General features: G+C 36.8%; 2 protein-coding genes across 6 annotated transcripts; one reads left to right on the top strand and one right to left on the bottom strand.

The window, feature by feature from the left end:
* Positions 1–1,880: 1,880 nt before the first annotated feature.
* On the top strand, positions 1,881–3,341 carry LOC112170337. The gene is made up of 2 exons (XM_024307596.2): positions 1,881–2,296; positions 2,676–3,341. Exons 1-2 carry the CDS (start codon positions 2,034–2,036, stop codon positions 3,127–3,129), a joined length of 717 nt encoding a protein of 238 aa, XP_024163364.1. The 5' UTR covers positions 1,881–2,033; the 3' UTR covers positions 3,130–3,341.
* A 131-nt stretch (positions 3,342–3,472) lies between these two features.
* On the bottom strand, positions 3,473–17,070 carry LOC112170334 (myosin-15). 5 transcript variants are annotated; one of them, XM_024307588.2, is made up of 38 exons: positions 16,685–17,070; positions 16,451–16,597; positions 15,598–15,743; positions 15,344–15,500; positions 14,962–15,020; positions 14,458–14,614; positions 14,033–14,182; positions 13,775–13,911; positions 13,348–13,494; positions 13,148–13,249; positions 12,749–12,806; positions 12,549–12,650; positions 12,423–12,460; positions 12,209–12,335; positions 11,952–12,125; positions 11,461–11,592; positions 10,600–10,709; positions 10,285–10,345; positions 9,927–10,104; positions 9,601–9,806; positions 9,189–9,308; positions 8,452–8,550; positions 8,010–8,231; positions 7,657–7,796; positions 7,371–7,485; positions 7,012–7,059; positions 6,833–6,922; positions 6,532–6,702; positions 6,277–6,423; positions 6,025–6,192; positions 5,710–5,844; positions 5,255–5,325; positions 5,067–5,166; positions 4,934–4,990; positions 4,787–4,843; positions 4,594–4,674; positions 4,419–4,501; positions 3,473–4,111 (listed from the first exon to the last, which is right to left on the bottom strand). In XM_024307588.2, the coding sequence occupies exons 1-38, from the start codon at positions 16,802–16,804 to the stop codon at positions 3,955–3,957; spliced, it is 4,569 nt and encodes a 1,522-aa protein (XP_024163356.1). In that variant the 5' UTR covers positions 16,805–17,070; the 3' UTR covers positions 3,473–3,954. The 5 variants fall into 5 exon arrangements, 4 of the variants coding, with proteins under 4 accessions (XP_024163356.1, XP_040364124.1, XP_024163357.1 ...); XM_040508190.1 differs by lacking the exon at positions 4,934–4,990; XM_024307589.1 differs by lacking the exon at positions 16,685–17,070 and having other exon boundaries at positions 15,598–15,779; positions 16,451–16,584.
* Between the last annotated feature and the right edge of the window lie 554 nt (positions 17,071–17,624).

The raw sequence follows: 17,624 nt of genomic DNA, 5'->3' as shown, positions 1-17,624 counted from the left end.
ATTCAATGAAGTAATATCAGAAAATTTCCCACAAAGTTTCTGTCTTGTTTTCTTCACCCTTATAGTTTACTAACATTAATTAAGTTTAGTGTTAATTTCCAGGACCGCCCAGATGGAATTCCAACTAGTGTTGTGAGCTCATAATGTTATTAAACATTGTTTAGACCACGAGACCCCCAATGTGTGTACCATGCTAAACCACAGAAATGATTTTGTAACGTTGGACATAACTCTTAACCTCTCATTACACTAATTAATTAATGGAATCAATATCTTCTTTACAAAATCGTGATATTAATACGTACACACCCAACATAATGTGTACGCAGTACCCCAGTTTTCTTCTTAACTTACATTAGCCACACGTTGCCATCATTGCTTAAGCATCGCCTAGATGCCACACCAAGCTGAAATCATCAAGAATTCAAGATAAAATTGAATAATTGATTATCTCCTTGCCACAATGACACAGTGACACGTGTTAGCCGACCACTTACTATTTTAATTTCAAATTAGATGATAAACATTAAGTCTATTTTAAGAGTTATAGAACTGTTAGTAAGTTATAATTTTGACATTGTGATTAACTAATTATCATGGGTTCAATGTAAGAGTTAGATAGGCTAAATCTTTTTTCTGTTTTTTTTAAATAAATTTTTTATATTATGTTTCGGAATAAATAACACTATATCAATCAGTTGACGAGCTATTGTATCAGATATTCCGAAGCATCGCAAGATTTGTTTTCAATCAAACCTAATGATCAGAACTTGATTAAAGTTAAAACTAGAGCAGGCTCAGTGTAACCCAGTTGGGGAGACAAAGATCTTATCCGAAATACCGTAAGGCTGGTTTACCTTGTTGGGTCCTACTCATTTTGGATAAGCCTCACCATTCACGAGGATCAGTGACCTTTCTTATTGCCACGTTATCCACCCGACCAGAACCGACCTCATTTCTCAACGTGGGTGCTTAATTATAGGTTCCACGTGGCAAAATAGTTCCTCACCAAAAACTGTTGGCAGTTCGAGCAGGTATTTCGGAATAACGCCCCTGAATTTATAAAAAACATGGGATTTGGTTGTGATCACCTACCTCTTCACTTTGGTGGACTCAATTTCTCAACCCATTAGAAAAAAGTCGTGGCACGATCTTTTTTGGCTACAAAAGTCCTATGCACAAAATGAATCATATATTCTTCTAATTAAGAATTACAAATAAATTACAAATTATGGACTTATCACTCAGCGAATGATGACTACTACGAACTTGATTATGTGAATTTAGAACTAATTATTTCTTAAAAAAAAAAAAATTATTATTATCATAAGCGTGTAAATAAATAGTGTCGTTATTTACATTCTATTTAGATTGATTACGAGGTTATTATTTAAAACGTCTGAAGTTTCTTGTATTTTTATGCTTATGTTTATCTGTAAAAATAACCAGAACGAAGTATCTTACATTTTTCTGTTTATCTGTAGAAGTAGTCAGACCATTATTTACATTATATCCAGATCGTTATTTGTCGTTGTGCTGATTTTTATAGAAACAGCTAAAAATAAAAACAGGAAAAAAGAAAGCCGTTATGAGTAGAATGAGGTTGCGAAGCAGATGATAACAGCTCGTGATAAGTAGTGGGACGTACATCCAGTTGGTAATGGGACGCTTTCTCGTAATGAGGATAAGGCCGAGTGTTCTGGCTTTAACAGCTACCAAAATAAAAATAAAATATTATTATTTCCAGGTGCATTATCCTCTAATCAACTCTATAATCAATGGCCTAGCCACTTAATCTTAATCATCTTAGCTATAAATAGATTAAGTAATTACAGTACCTATATATATATATATATATATATATATATATATATATATAAAATGGTGGATTAAATAGATAGATAGATAAGGACAATGTAGGTTGCTCTCTCTGGATCTGCTTCTCATTTCTCTCGGTAGTTTATATATATTCACAACCAAACCTTATTTGCCTGGATTTGGATTCGGATTTGGATTCGGATTTGCATTCATTCATGTCGATCGCATTGGATAGGATCGGTGATGTCGCGCCCTCGTCTGGCTTCATGCACGGTGGGGCCATGTCTTTTGGCTTGATATTCGAGTCGTCGCCGGGAGAGGATAGAGCTCCGGCCGTTGCGTCTTCCTCGTCGACGTCGATTGGGAAGAACAGCGACGGGTTGTCGGACGAAGGCGACGAGGAAAATGACGAGGCTCAGAGCTCGTATAATGGTCCTTTGGATATGATGGAGGCTTTGGAGGAGGTTTTGCCTATCAGGTTAGAACCGAACTTCCATTTTCTTTTTCTGCGATTTTTGTTTTGTTTTATATCATTTTTCCTTGAATCATGGGGTAGAAAATTCGTGTCGTTATGTATTGTTGTTCTAAATTAAATATTTGTGAACATTAATTTGAACTTTGAAGGCAAATAGGCTGTAGTGTTCCACAAGAATCTACACATTTTTCGATTTTGTTGAGATTATGGTTGAAGATAAAGGACTTTTTCGCTAGGAATCTGTTCGTAGTTGATAGCTAGATTGTTGATTTTGTATACCAAAGCACATGGTGATCAATATATTGCAAATCAATTACTACTATCTTGGTTGGATGAGTGCCCTATTGATTGATATTCATATGACTAAATGGTGGTTTTGCAGGAGAGGCATCTCCAAGTTCTATAACTACAAATCCAAGTCCTTCACGAGTCTGGCAGATGTTTCAACTTCTTCCTCCATTAAAGAGATTGCGAAGCCAGATAATGCCTATACCAGGAAACGCAGGAACCTGCTCGCTTCGAATCTCTTCTGGGACAAGAATCGGAATTCCCCACTGAGTTGTAGGGGTGGGATATCAAAGTCCTCCTCAAAGAGAACAATCACCGCAAGTCAAAGCACCTTGGCTTTGGCCGTGGCAATGTGCAGCTCGGAAACCAGTCCCAGTACAAGTGGTGATTCCAATTCAAGCTCCCTTACTCCTCCATCCTTCAATAAACTCGGAAATCACGTTGCTTGGCGATCATTATCCTTGGCTGATTTGCAAGAATGTGCCACTTCTGCAGCTGTAAATACCACTTCTCGCTTCTTTCCTTCAAAACCAAATTTGCAGCCCTGACTTGAAACGCCACACCGTTCTTGCCCATATCACAAAGCATCGTTTGCTTTAGAGTTGAGTAGTATCTGATCTAATCTTGTTTGAAAATGTAACCCTAGAACTTTCATTGTTAGTTTGTACATATACTTAACTAGTAAAACCCACAGGGAAGAATATGCAATCCATGTATATTGTTACAAATATGAAGTGCCAATATCGGTGGTTTGATGCTTTGATGCCAGTGCCAGAAACCTCATCTTCTATTACACATATCTTATGCTGGTTTTCTTTCCTTTTTGGTTACAATCTAATGATGGTTTTCCAAAGTAATGCTATAAAAGACTAGTTAAAATTCCAGTTCATGTATCACAACAATGAATCAAATTCCTCAATGGCCACCGCTAAATGTACAAAAGAATTTACATTGACACTATAATACAACATGAACCAGATTCCAAGGGTACAAAGTGTCACCTTAGGCGAAGTTCAACTATCCACAACCCTCCCCCCAAAAACAAAGGAAAAAAAAAAAGAATAAAGAACCTAATAAGATATAATTCAACCTAATTTCAATCAACCAGTCCTAAACCTACAAATGATTGAAGGGAAATGAATTCATCAGGCCTGATGAACCCCCGGAACACTAATAACAAATTAGAGCAATGAACGGAGTCACCCTCTAATATTTAGATGACTACTGCTCCAAGTCTTGTCTGGGTGGAGAGAAGCCACTAATACTTAGATGACTACTGCTCCATGTCTTGTCTGGGAGGAGAGAAGCCACTGTTCCCTACACCTTATAACTTCAAAGGAAGCACTGTTTTACTCATCAAATTCAGAACAAGCTTATGCAGCAACTACTTGGGACGAACGGACTATTTCATTCTGGTGCTGGACAAGAAACTGAACACAAGAATAACCAGACAAGGAAGATGGAATTTCGATATCTGAAGGATCAATAAGCGGGATTGCCTTGTCAATATCTTCCGTAGAGAATGGAATGCTGCAATTAGAAAATCAAAAGTTTAGAAAACCAAAATATGAGAGACAAGAAGAAAAGCATCTGCAATGCATGCAAAGTAAGATGAGAAATTCAGAAAGTCAAAAGGATCCAGTTCTAACTTAAGATGGCAAAAACCCAAATGTGAAGCAAGTGTATGTAAAATCAGCTTCATGCCCATGGTTTAAAAATGTTCAAGGAGAAAAATATTTAAGGTAAAAAGTTCTGCCATTCGATTTTGAATCGTACAGGAAGCATGATTTTGTTGTGAACATAATTACACCCAATATCCCAATGCAAAGCAGATTACCTTAGATCATCATCCAATAGGAATGAATTGGAGGTTAGATTCTGGTTGTCCTTGTTCAAAAGCTCCCTCATTTGGGCAACCACCTGCCAGCAGCAAGATAATGTTAAAAGAGAGAAATAAAAATGGGTCCATAATCACAGATTTATGAAACAAGGAACCAAGTATGCAAACATGCCTCATTGGACACACTCTGTGTGCCATATTTGTCATCCCAGTACATGGTACTAATTCGATAGATTTGCCTAATTGTCAATGCCTGTACAATGATCACCACCACGATACGTTCAGTTTGTGAGTTTGAAGGTTGTCCACACTGAGAATGATAGGACAGCATAAAATTGAGACATTCACAAGCAAAAGAATCATACCGGACAAAGGTCCTGCCTAATCTCATCCAGAGATTTTCTCCTCTTCTGATGAATCACCTATACCAATTGCAACAAGCAGAAAAGGTTCCTGAATTCTGATAGATCATGGATTTTAATATGTCAAAGGAAAAGTTTTAGCTCATATACCAGAAAACCAACAGCTTGCCTAATATAATTTAGCTCGTGCCAGGAGGTTCCTACAAACTACACCGATCGAAGATTCAGAGCAAAGTATAAACTACTTAAACAGAAAATTCTTGCAACATGGAATTTTACTTGCCTCATCCCCTGTGTTGACAATCCACTTCTCCAGTTCAGCTAGACCTGATTTTACATATTCTCCATTCGAAAATGTGCAACACTCACGTCGCAGAAGCAGACTACCAAGGGAAAAAAGGAGGAATCAATAAATCATTGGAAATTAACTAAACAAGCAATATAAAAACAGAAATAGCAGTAAACTCTTGCCTGTTGAAAAGTGACATATTGATGAACGAAAAGACCTGTGTAATTAGCTTACGAATGAAAAATGAAGGTACCTGAATAAAGTATAACGCTTAGGTCAGAATCAAAATAAAAGGTCAAAACGAAACAGCATTCAATTGCAACTTTTAAACACTCACGCCCAGGAGTAAAACCTGGTGTTTCACTCATCAAGGGTGCAGCAAATATTTTTTAAGCTTCTTCAACAACAATTAGATGACATATGATAGGACCCTAAACTTGGCGCGTAAACAATAAAGAGTTGACTCCATCATAGATGACATATATCAATAAAATCATCTGATGACTAGCAAGTCTTACTCAACTCTATATATAGCTTGGGTTAACATGAATGAGAAAAAGTGGTAAAGCATGAGATATATAGATTCAAAGCAACAAAAGTGCTATATAAATGAATGAGAAAAATCTAGCCCACATACATGATTTCCACGTAATCGAATCATAAGGTTATCCAGAAACTTGATTATGTTGTCCCACTGACTCCCAGTCAATTGTTGAGGAGCATTACCAGGTGATCTAGACTTCCCAGCATGAACTCGTGCAGCTTTGGGTGCCTAACAAATAATATGAATAGCCAAGGATCAAAAATAAAAAAAGACAAAACCACTGTACCACTGAATGAGCACACTAAACATGGATATAGATTCTGGACTGGTGCTAACAATAGAAAAATAAAATGAATACAGTGATTATGCCCCTATAATTTGAATTAGAAACAGATTAGCCCAAGTCACCTGAATGCATGATCCCAATAGTGGAGCCAACTCCTTCTTCAAACTGTCACGCATCAAGCCAAATATTTTTTCTACACAAGCAGTAAGCTGTTGTTTGAACAGTATAGCTGGATATCTTGCTTCTAAATGTGACATACCATCTCCTTGTTTAAATGGTGATGTCAGTCCCTGTGAAAATGCAATATGAAATTTACCAACGAGATTAAATGAACAACGAAAAATTCAGTGAGCCCACATTTAATTGCAACTTACATGCGCAATCCTAAGAGCTAAACTGGAAGACCCAGCTGAACGCTGAGTTGCTGGGAAACCATTTGGTCTTAAATTCCTCTGCAGTAGACATAGAAGTGCTGAGGCATTGGATAGCCAATATGGCAAGGTAATGTTCTCATCCCCAACCTGAAACAATAAAAATAACAAAAATTGAAGTTCTCGAACGTTATGTATTTCAGGTATGAGAAAACATCCAAAACATAAGCACAAATTAACTAGATAGAAGATAGTTACCCTCAGAACATCATTTATCCCCTCAATTATATGATCAAAAATAACTGTCCGCTCAGACTCAAAAGCATGCCACTGAAGAAGGCATTTGTATATGATACAAGCCGCCGATGGTTTACTGTCTTTAAACCCAATATCCTCTTTAATACACCTTGATAGGAATTCATAGTTCTCCTGTACACATCAAAGCAAGGTGCTAAACACAATTACAGTATTGAAGATAACGCTAATTACAATCAGTAACAAGATGACCGTGAATTCCAAAAGATGAATATCAGGCCCAAGAAACAATAAGAGTTACAACCTGGTGCCTCTCCACTGCTAACTTTGTTCGCCGTGATTCGGACAGGCCATGTGAAAAGGGTGTTATAAGTTTTGAAGGTGTGGGTGACTCCTGCATCAGATATATCATACATTTAGAAGAAAGATGTTTGTTACAACAATTAGAGAGAGAGAGATTGGGAGAGAGATATCATGTCTTACAAATTCAGGCTTTCGATCAGTGTGGGGAACAAGTGCACCAGAGTTCTTCTGTTACCATTTAAAAACAATAATCTTAGAAAAACTCATGGCTCTAATATACAAATGAAAAAGCACTTTACTACCAAGAGAAAATCTTATGGACAAAAGTTGCACACTAGTGACAAGACAGAAAATATAGGTAAGCAAATGATAAGTTCATTATTTTGCCACTGTTCTCAAAACTTAAACAGTGGGATGCTGGCAATTCCAATCATTGTAGTGTTTACAAGGAGAAATTGAAAATAATGGGATGTTTGCAATGCAGGCACTTAGAAAAAAGAAAGTTCTGTAGGTGAAAACATTTAATCTGCATATATTACCTCGGGAACTGATGCCTTTTCATAACCACGTCGATTGCTCTTTGGAGACACAGCAAGGGATTTTTGTCGCATGATGTGATTCTCATCCTCTAAAACCGAGAGTTTCTCCTTAAGACTGTAAATTAAAAAAATTAGTAAGCACAAATTAAGATATAAGAGCATAACAGATGCAGAAACTGAAAAGAAAAAAATATATTTACAGAAAAATACATATTTAAAATCAATATCTAGAATTATATACATAATGAGAAGAATTGGAGTAAGTCATGAATTTCTAAAAAAACACCTGTTTACATTCTGTTGGAGATCATAACACTTGTGTTCAAATTCCTGCAGCTTTTGAATGGTGTCATTACTGTTTTTCTGAGCCTTGCAAAGCTCATTCTCCATATCAGAATTCTTCTTATCCAAAGCATCCAAAGAACTCTGCAAACAAAATAGTTAAGCAATTTTTCAAGGAATACACACTGCAAACCCATAAAATGGTCCAAAATGCTCTGTGATCAAATTTTTAACAGGAAGAAGTTAAGCAAGGAGGTTTAAGCATCCACAGAGTAGTTCATGTTTCATAATTTCAATTATCTAATTAAACTAGAAAATTTTCAAAAAATAAAATTCAATAAGCATCGCATCCCTCACTTTTAAAAGTGCATTTTCCTTTCTCAATTCAGCCATATCCTTGAGTTCTCTTTCCAAAGAAGATTTTTCTTTCCCTGACAGTTCCAATTGATTCTGTAGCACTGCATTCTTGTTGCACTCATTAATTGTTGCCAGGTTTGATGCCTCTAACTCAAGGTTCAAAGATTCCACCACTGTCTGAAGCCTTAAAATTTCTGCTGACTTAGCTTCTTCATTAGAAACCTGCATTCCATAAAGCTTGCAATAAGAAAGGAACTTCAAGTATCCATATGAGCACAGTAGTTTGTCATATAGTTAAATTTGGGTGAGACAGAGTCAAGATAATACTAATTGTTTATACGAAAAACAGCGCCTTCCAACATTTTTTAAGGTAAAAAGTACCTTCATTGCCAGTACTACACGAAGTATTGGAATGAACAATTTGCACAGAAGAAAAATATACCCGCATTCTTTTCTCAAGCTGCAATCGCCAAGTGAGATCTTCCAATTGCTTCTCAAGTTTAGTCTTAGCTAAACGTAAGGCACCACTTTCATTTGCCAGCTGCAAATAGTAAATGAAAAATTAATGGTGTTGCGATACTGATGCAGAACAGAGCAACAGTTGGTGAAAGTATGATTATGGTGGGTTGGGGAATGTCGAGAGATTAAGAGAGCAGAAAGGTTTTAGAAGAAACGGAGGGTTTCTAGCTGTACAAGGGAAAAATAGTCGAGGGAGGTTAGGGAGAAAACCAGGCACCAACCCTTTCAACAACTTGAGTTTATTTCATTCCAATCTGATTTGGGTTTACAATAGGTAGCCATATTTACAAGCTTAAAATACATTACCCTTTGACTCCTAGAACACCAGAAGACTCAATTAAAGACTTAATAATAATAAGACCCTTAAATAAAAGACATAAATAGACTTAAATAGACATAAAGACACACTCAAGACTCTTGAGTACTCACCTTAATACTTAAATACACTCTGAATTACTAGACTCATAAATACTCTTCATATAACTGAAAAATGACTTGCAAGACCCTTAAACTACCACCGAGACTTCCCTTTGGACCAAAAAAGGGGCTCAGTCTTCGGCTTCCAAAGAGGATATTTCTTTTCTAACCAAATTGTGGCTGCTGCATTAGATACCTTTTATGCATATTTGTATGTAAGAGAAGCAATGTAATTTCACTCACCTGTTTAAGCTTTCGAAGCTCTCTCTTAGCCAACTTCCGCCTCCAAAGACATTGTATTGCTACAATAGAAGCTTGATGGTGTTGGAAAGCTGAGCGAACCTTGCGCATCCTCCACCGAGCCTAACAAATTTATATTATGTCAAAATAAAACCAAGCTATGATGGCATATGAAGCAGAAGCCAGCCAGATGACATTACACAGAAGACATATATGAATGTATGAATAGAACACAACTCTATAAGTAACAGCATGCTGCTATTACTAACAATTTTCCCCCAACCCAAGACAAGTGCACCAAAGATTAAAAGCACACCAAACATTGCAGAGGCTGCACTTATAACGCCACTTTCACAACCTTAAATAATATTACTACTCTGCACAAGGCAAATTATAACACAGGAAATTTGTTTACCTGTATCATAGTTGCAGCTTTATGTTTTTTTCCATGCACAAATCTTTGGCGGGTTGAAAAACCACGAATATTGGACTGTATGGTAACAGCAGCTGAATATAATTCAACATACGCATGCCTCAATAGCCACCTTCGGACATGTTTCTGTATGAAAATAGCAGCAGCTGTCTCTCGTTTTAAAGCATAAAGTGCTCTAGCAAGGAATCCTGCAAACATTAAAAACAGAAAAAGAATAGAAAATCAATATATAAAAAATCTCAATAAAGTGACAGGAAGAATAAGATTTTGCATTTCTGATGAAATCTGGCAGAAGCAATCGAAAGAACCTCTACAAAAAGCTTGAAGTGCTAATGCAGCAGCTCGAGTTGAAACAAAATTCCTGCGAGCAACGAATGTTCGCAACTGACATTGAATACGCTTTGCAGCATTTTCCAAGACCTCAGCGCGTCTGGAGTCCAAAACACCAATTTGACCAGCCCTAAGAAACACTTTGGTCCTACCCAACTTCAAAAGAAAGAACAGAGATCCTTGTCAATTATTTACTACACATGATAATTTTCAAATATTAACAGTGTTCACCATACAGATACATGCCCACTCACAATGCTTTCAAACATAAATGAATACATGCATGAGCAATAATAAATTGAGAACAGCCTAGATACATGATTATAGGACAAGTACCTGAAAATTCTCAAGCTTCAAATTCTTCAGAATTTTCTCAGTTGTAGATTTTTCATCATAGCTACATAGACATAATAAATCAAAGAAGTTTACGATATTAGTATGCAGAATAAGGGAAGGCGAAAAAAATTGTGCAAAAAACTTTTGGAAGATAAAAAAATGAAGTAATAGAAGAATAAAAGAAAATTATAAATTAAAACAAACAAAAACAGATAAATAGAATCATCCAGCTTTGACTATGTGGATGTCTAAATGGAACAACCAAAACAAATAAAGTGAACATTAGAAAACATTAAGAAAGATGAATGAATCTACCTTATGTCCATTAATTCAGGAGCTAATAATCCAAAACGATCTACAAACTCTGAGTAAGTTCTACGTGTGGGATAACCTGCCAGACTTATCCGAACAGCCTCTAAAACACCCTAAAGTCAAATAAGAGAATCATTGGATGAAACAGCTTTATCAATGTGCCATCAATTAAAAACAAAATGCACCAAGTCAGTGAGTGGGGAAACTACAACAAGTGCATGATAGTTAATTGGTTGGTATAGATTTGTTCCTTGTTCCCCAGATACAGATTCGTAACACCAAACAGCTATAATAAGACCCATATCATACAGGTCCAAGCGCTAAGATACAGTTTGATTAAACACAATAAAATAACATACCAAATTTGTTAAATATTTTCTTTCTTAACCATGTTTCATCCTGTTTTTGTACCAGCTCTTAACATCTTAAATTAACATCCAAATCCCTTTTAAAAACCAAACACTGTGCTCAAGCTCGTTTTTCTTTAGAAAATAATAATAACCCCTGCCATATCCCTGAACCAAGAATCATCATAACAATTTGCATGGTTTATCTATGTCATATCTGATACATCATAATGTAGATGTAGCAGCCAAATACTACACTTGAAATGAAATTTTGGGTACACTTGCTTCACAGAGAGAGAGAGAGAGAGACCACCATTTTCCTTTATTAATGTAAGAATAGCTGATTCTATTTTTGTTTTCCCTTTTCTTGGTTCCCTAAACCCTAAACGCTAAAGTGTAAGATCCTTCAAACCATCAAAAAAATCTTCAAAGTACAACCTTAAAAAATATTATGTAGGCAACTTTGGTATCTATAAGTATGTCAACAGTCCCAACAAAAGTTTTTGATTGTACTAACCCCACAACGTAATTGATGTAAGATGCTCAGATTCTCAAATTTCTGCGGTCGATTCAATGAGTTTGGCTTAACACAGCGTACATAATGAGGCTCTGTTGTATTGAGGGTTTCCATCAATGCTTGAAGTTGTTGCTGGAAATCCCAAAATAACATGGAGGAAATATTAGCAGCATGAACACTTCAACAAACACACACACACACACACACATCTATTCTCTAATATATCATCGATTTTGTTGGATGTAGGTCAGTTGGAGAAAAGATCACTTCAAAACTAAATCAGCAAAACACTATTTGTTTCTCCAATAAACTGTCTAATTATGAATCAGATATCGATCCGACGCAAGCTCTTGAAATAAATTTATAGCCAGCCACATATGGAGAATAAAAGAGAATATTCTTATGGTAATAGCCTTCTCCCATTTAATTTCTTTTATTACGTCATGCATCCAATGAATGTTAAATAAGGAAACACCCAAAATTAAATATACCTTAAATCTAGTGGCTACAGAAGAAAACTTGTACGATGATCTTGAAGATTCTTCAGGTAGTGAGCAGAAAAGATCAGCAACAAAGGGGCATTTCGAGGAAGACAAAAGATTGCAATGATCCACCACAACATAATCACGGTTTTTATCCAAAAAGAAATCTGTGTGATAAGTGACCTACAGAAGTAGTGAATTAGTAGACTAGTTAGTAAAAATATGTGGATCAACAGATGCACAAATAGGTCATGAAAATAATATACCTTTCCAGCATAATGGGACAAGGTAAAATCCGTCTCCGAAAATTTTGCCTTCTCCCACCTTGGATGGTCCCGGAAACTCTGAAACAACCTGGTTGAAAATGTGTGGTGTGTTGATTTCGGGAACATGCTGCAAAGAAAAGAAAATCAGGATAAGGACAAAAATCATGGAACCGCTAAAGAGAGTATAACATGCACCAAATTTTAGTGTAATTACCAAGCTTCATCCAACAGAGCAATTATCCCAAGAGGTTTCTGCAAATCAATGTAGGATAACATTAAGGTCCATGTATAAATTGCTAGAAATTAGGTATTGACCAAACTTGAGAGACAGAAGGGCAACCTTCTCAATCAAATCTAGAACATCTTGGTTGTCTATGAATTCAATGTAGCTCCAATCGATTTCCTCTTTGCTATACTCCTCCTGCTCCATCTTGAATACATGCTGGAGCAAGTGTGAGAGAAGTGGGATTATTAGTAACACAAACTTACTTAACAACAGAAGATAAAAGTATATTAATTTCATAAAACAGAAACACACACCTCATTAAAATGTTGCTGCAGCTTCTCATTTGCAAAATTAATGCAAAATTGCTCAAAACTGTGGAAGAGAGATACCTTAATTAATCAAAGGAATAAAGAACAATCATAATGACAATCAATTCTTATAATAATGATGATAAATGATGAAGGAATAACATTAAGGTGCAAAGACTATGAGTCGGTGACTATCACCAATTAATAGACAACCTTCGATGAAAGTTTATGAAGTGAAGGCTCATAAACCTTCTGGACATGTCAAGTATGTTCAGAGTACCAATGTACCATGATAATAAACCACACAAAACTGTGTTGGCACTTAATGACTACTCCAACAGTAAAGCAAAATTGCATAGTAATGGCATAAACTAAATTTCAACACAGACGATTTAACAATCTCACCTGTTGTCTTTAAAGCATTCAAAACCATAAATGTCCAATACTCCTATCTGCATTTGGGAATTCAAGTCTTGCCCAACAGACCTGTTAATCTTCTCGACAAGCCTATGAAAATATCAAATTCCAAGGAAAATGAAAAAGAAATCTTTAGAAAGAGTCAGATAAAAATAGAACAGCTCTGAAGGGGGGGAGTTAAAGCATACCAGTCAAACAATCGTGCATAAACAGTCTTTGCCAATGCATCTCTACTAGAAACAGCACCATTGCAGTCGAGAGCTTTAATAATAATTCCTTCACGAGTTTGGATTGTACGAGTAGATAATGTTGCTAACAAGAGGTTTTCATCACACCTGATTTATAAAGAAGCCAGGTTAAAAAATGAAAGAATAAATGCACCCTATTATACAGTTCTGGATATTTTGGAATGCTCCTATAGCAAAAAAAAAAAAAAAGTTTAACAATTAAGTTACTCTACTCATTAAATATTAAATTCCAAGGGTTACCTATAAAGAACAATATAACATCCTAAAAGAAAAGACCCACAATCACATTTAGTCAGATTACCCATCAATCTGCTAATGCCGGTTCAGAAAAGATAAAAGTTCAAGTCAAGCTACATAAATCACTTACATAAAAAGATTAGCAGCCATCTGCATATGAAAGCTGGATGTCTGATCCTTTAGAACTGAAGAGTCGTGCTCTTTTCCAGGAGAAAATTCAACATTTCCCAAATGTAGAATTGCAGCCAAGGTGCGAAATATTGCTTCCTATTGATTGGATAAAAATAAAACATATGATTTACATTAACATCCACGAACAAACTATCAAAAGGGGGAAAATCAAACTGTTCATTTTAAAAAGCCATCCTCTTGGACAGTGTTTATAAACCTGCTCTTCGTGGCTGATGCCAACAATATCCATTGCTGTTCTTGTCTTCATATATTCTTCCGCATTGCTCACTCCATCCAGTTCATATGTCTTGCTTTGATTCAGGTAGTGAAAGTGGCTTGGATGGCCTAACTTGTACTTTTCTGCATCCTAGACAAATAAGACAACCAATGAACAATATAAGCTTGAAGATAAATTCAAGACCTATCGTCATGTACATGGACACAGACATAAGCAAACACATGAACAACTTGAAACAACCTGAGGGGCAAGGAACATTAGCACCATAGTCCTTAAAAGTGCTAATAAATGCATGCATGCGTATATAGACACAATGTAAACAGATACATGAACATAGATGCTTAGATACTGTTATGTACAATGGTAATCATGAGAAAAATCCATCCACACATGATAGAGAGTACCTTTCCAGATGCGCACAATTGGTAAAAACAGTGGTAATTCCTTTCAGGGTCTGTTATCTGCACAACACGGGATCTTTCCAACAGGTAAGTTCTAATTGCAGCTCCAGATATTCTCCCGTTTGCATCGAACTGAATCTCAACAAACTTGCCAAAACGACTGCTCGTAGAAGTATGAAAATGCAAATAAAACTAATTTTAGTTTAAATATTAGTAACATTGAATAAATCCAACAGAAAAATGCATGATATAAAGCTGCAAGAATAACTCTACAGACTATAACAACCTTATTGTAGTTCATTCAAATGCAATAAACAAGAAGTTCTTATGATGACATAATATCATTATAACAAGAGGGCAGAAAGGTTTGGGTAAGGACAATCTATATCATCTCCCTTCATACTAGCATTCTAGCTAAAACATAACACTGAACAGTAACAAGCAATTTCTAGCTTCTGCATAATCAAATTAGCGAGAGTGTGGGATAAGAACTAGCATATACCGCACCTTGAATTGTCATTTCTAACAGTCCTCGCATTCCCAAAAGCCTCCAGCAGGGGATTTGACTGAACCATGCATAAAATAAAATCAGTGACACAATAACAACAACAAGATGGGGAAAAAAAAATTATTAGAACACCATGGTAATTGAACTTCTCAGTACAGGTAAATATCATCTCCTTTTCCTAGGCTTCAGGCCAACCAGAAGACCCCCCAAGTCCAAACTGAAAAAGAGAATCCATATACCTCAACCCTACCTTCTTTGCCAAAATTCAGTGGCAAATATGAAAAACCATTATCTACGACAGAATAAAAAATTATGCATAGTCTTGTCCAGATTGCAAATAGTTGGTAAAGTAAACCTGTTTGAATCAATGTGAAATCTTACTTCAAGAACTTGTTGCTCAACAGTTCTCTCATCACTAGCAGCTCGGCCTCCTACATAAGTAAGATACTGCATAATCAGTTTTGTCGTCTCTGTTTTCCCAGCTCCACTTTCACCACTGACAAGTATTGATTGGCTTCGACCCTCAGTCGTCATTGCTCTGGATTATAAAGAAGCTAGCTTAAGTCATTAAATGTAATGGCAACGTAACATAGGTCAGCAGTCAATTTTCATATAAGAAGAAAAAGTTAGCACACCTATAAGATGCATCAGCCACAGCAAAAACATGGGGACTTAGCTCGCCAAAAGGAGCTCCCCTATATTGCTCCATCATATGTACATTGTATAGATGGGGAAGCTTAGTGAATGGATTAACTGCAATCAAAATGCTCCCTGTATATGTCTAACGACAAAAGAAAACAATTCATGTTGAGTGTCACTGCAATCCCGAAAAAGAGAAAAAAGGTTATATGAATGCATTTCCTAAAATAGAAACATAAAAAGAACCGTTATGGTATAGTATCTCATTTGAAATAATGAATGAACATTATGTATATGGCCCTTTCCGCATCGAATAATAATACTACGTCTTTATCCTAACCCACCCCCAACCCAAAACAAAGAAGTCAAATAAGGGATGTTAATTATCAAGTCTTATACACACTCATTACACGTGCTTGCCTGTACATTTAAGCAGTCAAATTAAACCCTGTCAACTCTCAAAGGGTGAACTCAAGCCCTTATTTGGAATACCTTTAACATTTTATAGAATGCATGAGATTGAAAGCATTATCTTAGTCTTATCTAGGGTTAAACAAGAACCAGTAGCTTGCCAAGTGTAAACCATCGCGAAGCAATTAATAATGCATTTGACAAGCAACTAAACACTGTCAACTAAGACAGGAAACTTAAACACTGTCACTTTAACAGTACCATTTAGTTACAATACTCGACTAACATGGAAATTGGGACATGGATTCCATCACTCCACCAAGTAGTAAGCCCAGAAATCATAAATTAGTACCGAATTAACCACAATCAAGAAAGAAATTCAAAAAGCCCTTTGATTAACTACCAGTAGCACTACATTGATGAAGAAATTTCACTCACATATATATCATTGAGAGCATATCTCCTCCGAAGATTGTAAAGCACTCCCGGCTCGTTCAAATACGTCAATTTGGTCATGTCATCCACTCCCCCATGCTCGTCCTCGTCGGCGTCCCTCGGAAACAGCTTCTCCGGCGAAGCCAAAACCTAGACACACACACACACACAGAGTCAGAACCTCACAAGTCAACACCGCAATTCCACAAATCACGCAAAAAAAAAAAAAATCCGGACCTTCTTCCCGGAGGCGGCGACGAGCTGGACTTGCTTGCCTTTGAAGTCGGCGACCTCGGCCGGCACCCACGCCGAATCGCGGTCCTCGAGCCAGACCTTGGCGCCCTTCCGGAGACTCATTGCGGACTCCCGGAGAGGACCGAACGAGAAAACCCTAGAGTTCTCGAGGTTGAAGAAGCCAAAAATCGAGGGCCAAACAAACAAAGAAAGGAGAGAAAGACAAAAGGCGAGAGGGAAGAGAGAGAAGGGAAATGAGGTTTTTGGGTGAAAAATTTTGGGTTCCCGCCCTAACAGGTGGAGAGTAGGAGAGTCCAAAATGGCGAAGCAGCACTTTGAAAGTGTACTGGACACGTCACCAGGGATAGTCGCCCAGAGAGTGAGAGAGAGGGTTTTCAATATGAATGGCGGTTCATTTTGTTTGGGCAGCTAAACCACTACCACAAGGCACGTGCGAGTTTTGGCCGCGCTGACCTAACTTAGAACTTACTAGAACGGAGAACGTTACGAAATTTCCGTTTTTACTCTACTTTTTTTGTATTTGTTCGAAGAAGGGTTTGAATCTTGTAACGTACAGATTCGCATTGTCTGCTGGATTTAGTAATTTTTTTGTTTCCTATTTATTACCTCTTTCGCACGTCATTATGGGGTTCCATCTAAAGAGGAAACTTTGAGAAAATTCCCATTGGCAACAACAAGAAAAAAAGAAATTTGATAGAGCATTTTTGTTTGTATAAAGTCGTTGCTGCCGATTGTACATTGGAGATGACAGTGTTTTCGGAGTTACCAATTTTTGAGAGAATTGTTACTAGCGCATAGTACTGTTTAATGGGACTGTCGAAATGGCTCTTTCTTTTTCAATGAAAATGACGATGAGAATTGTTGCCTTGTTAGGTGCAACGGGTGACACTCAAGTTTTCTCTTGGCAGATACATAGTTGCAT

Source organism: Rosa chinensis, chromosome 6 (assembly GCF_002994745.2).
Source record: "Rosa chinensis cultivar Old Blush chromosome 6, RchiOBHm-V2, whole genome shotgun sequence".
NCBI lineage: Eukaryota > Viridiplantae > Streptophyta > Magnoliopsida > Rosales > Rosaceae > Rosa > Rosa chinensis.
This window is presented reverse-complemented; position numbering and strand designations above follow the sequence as displayed.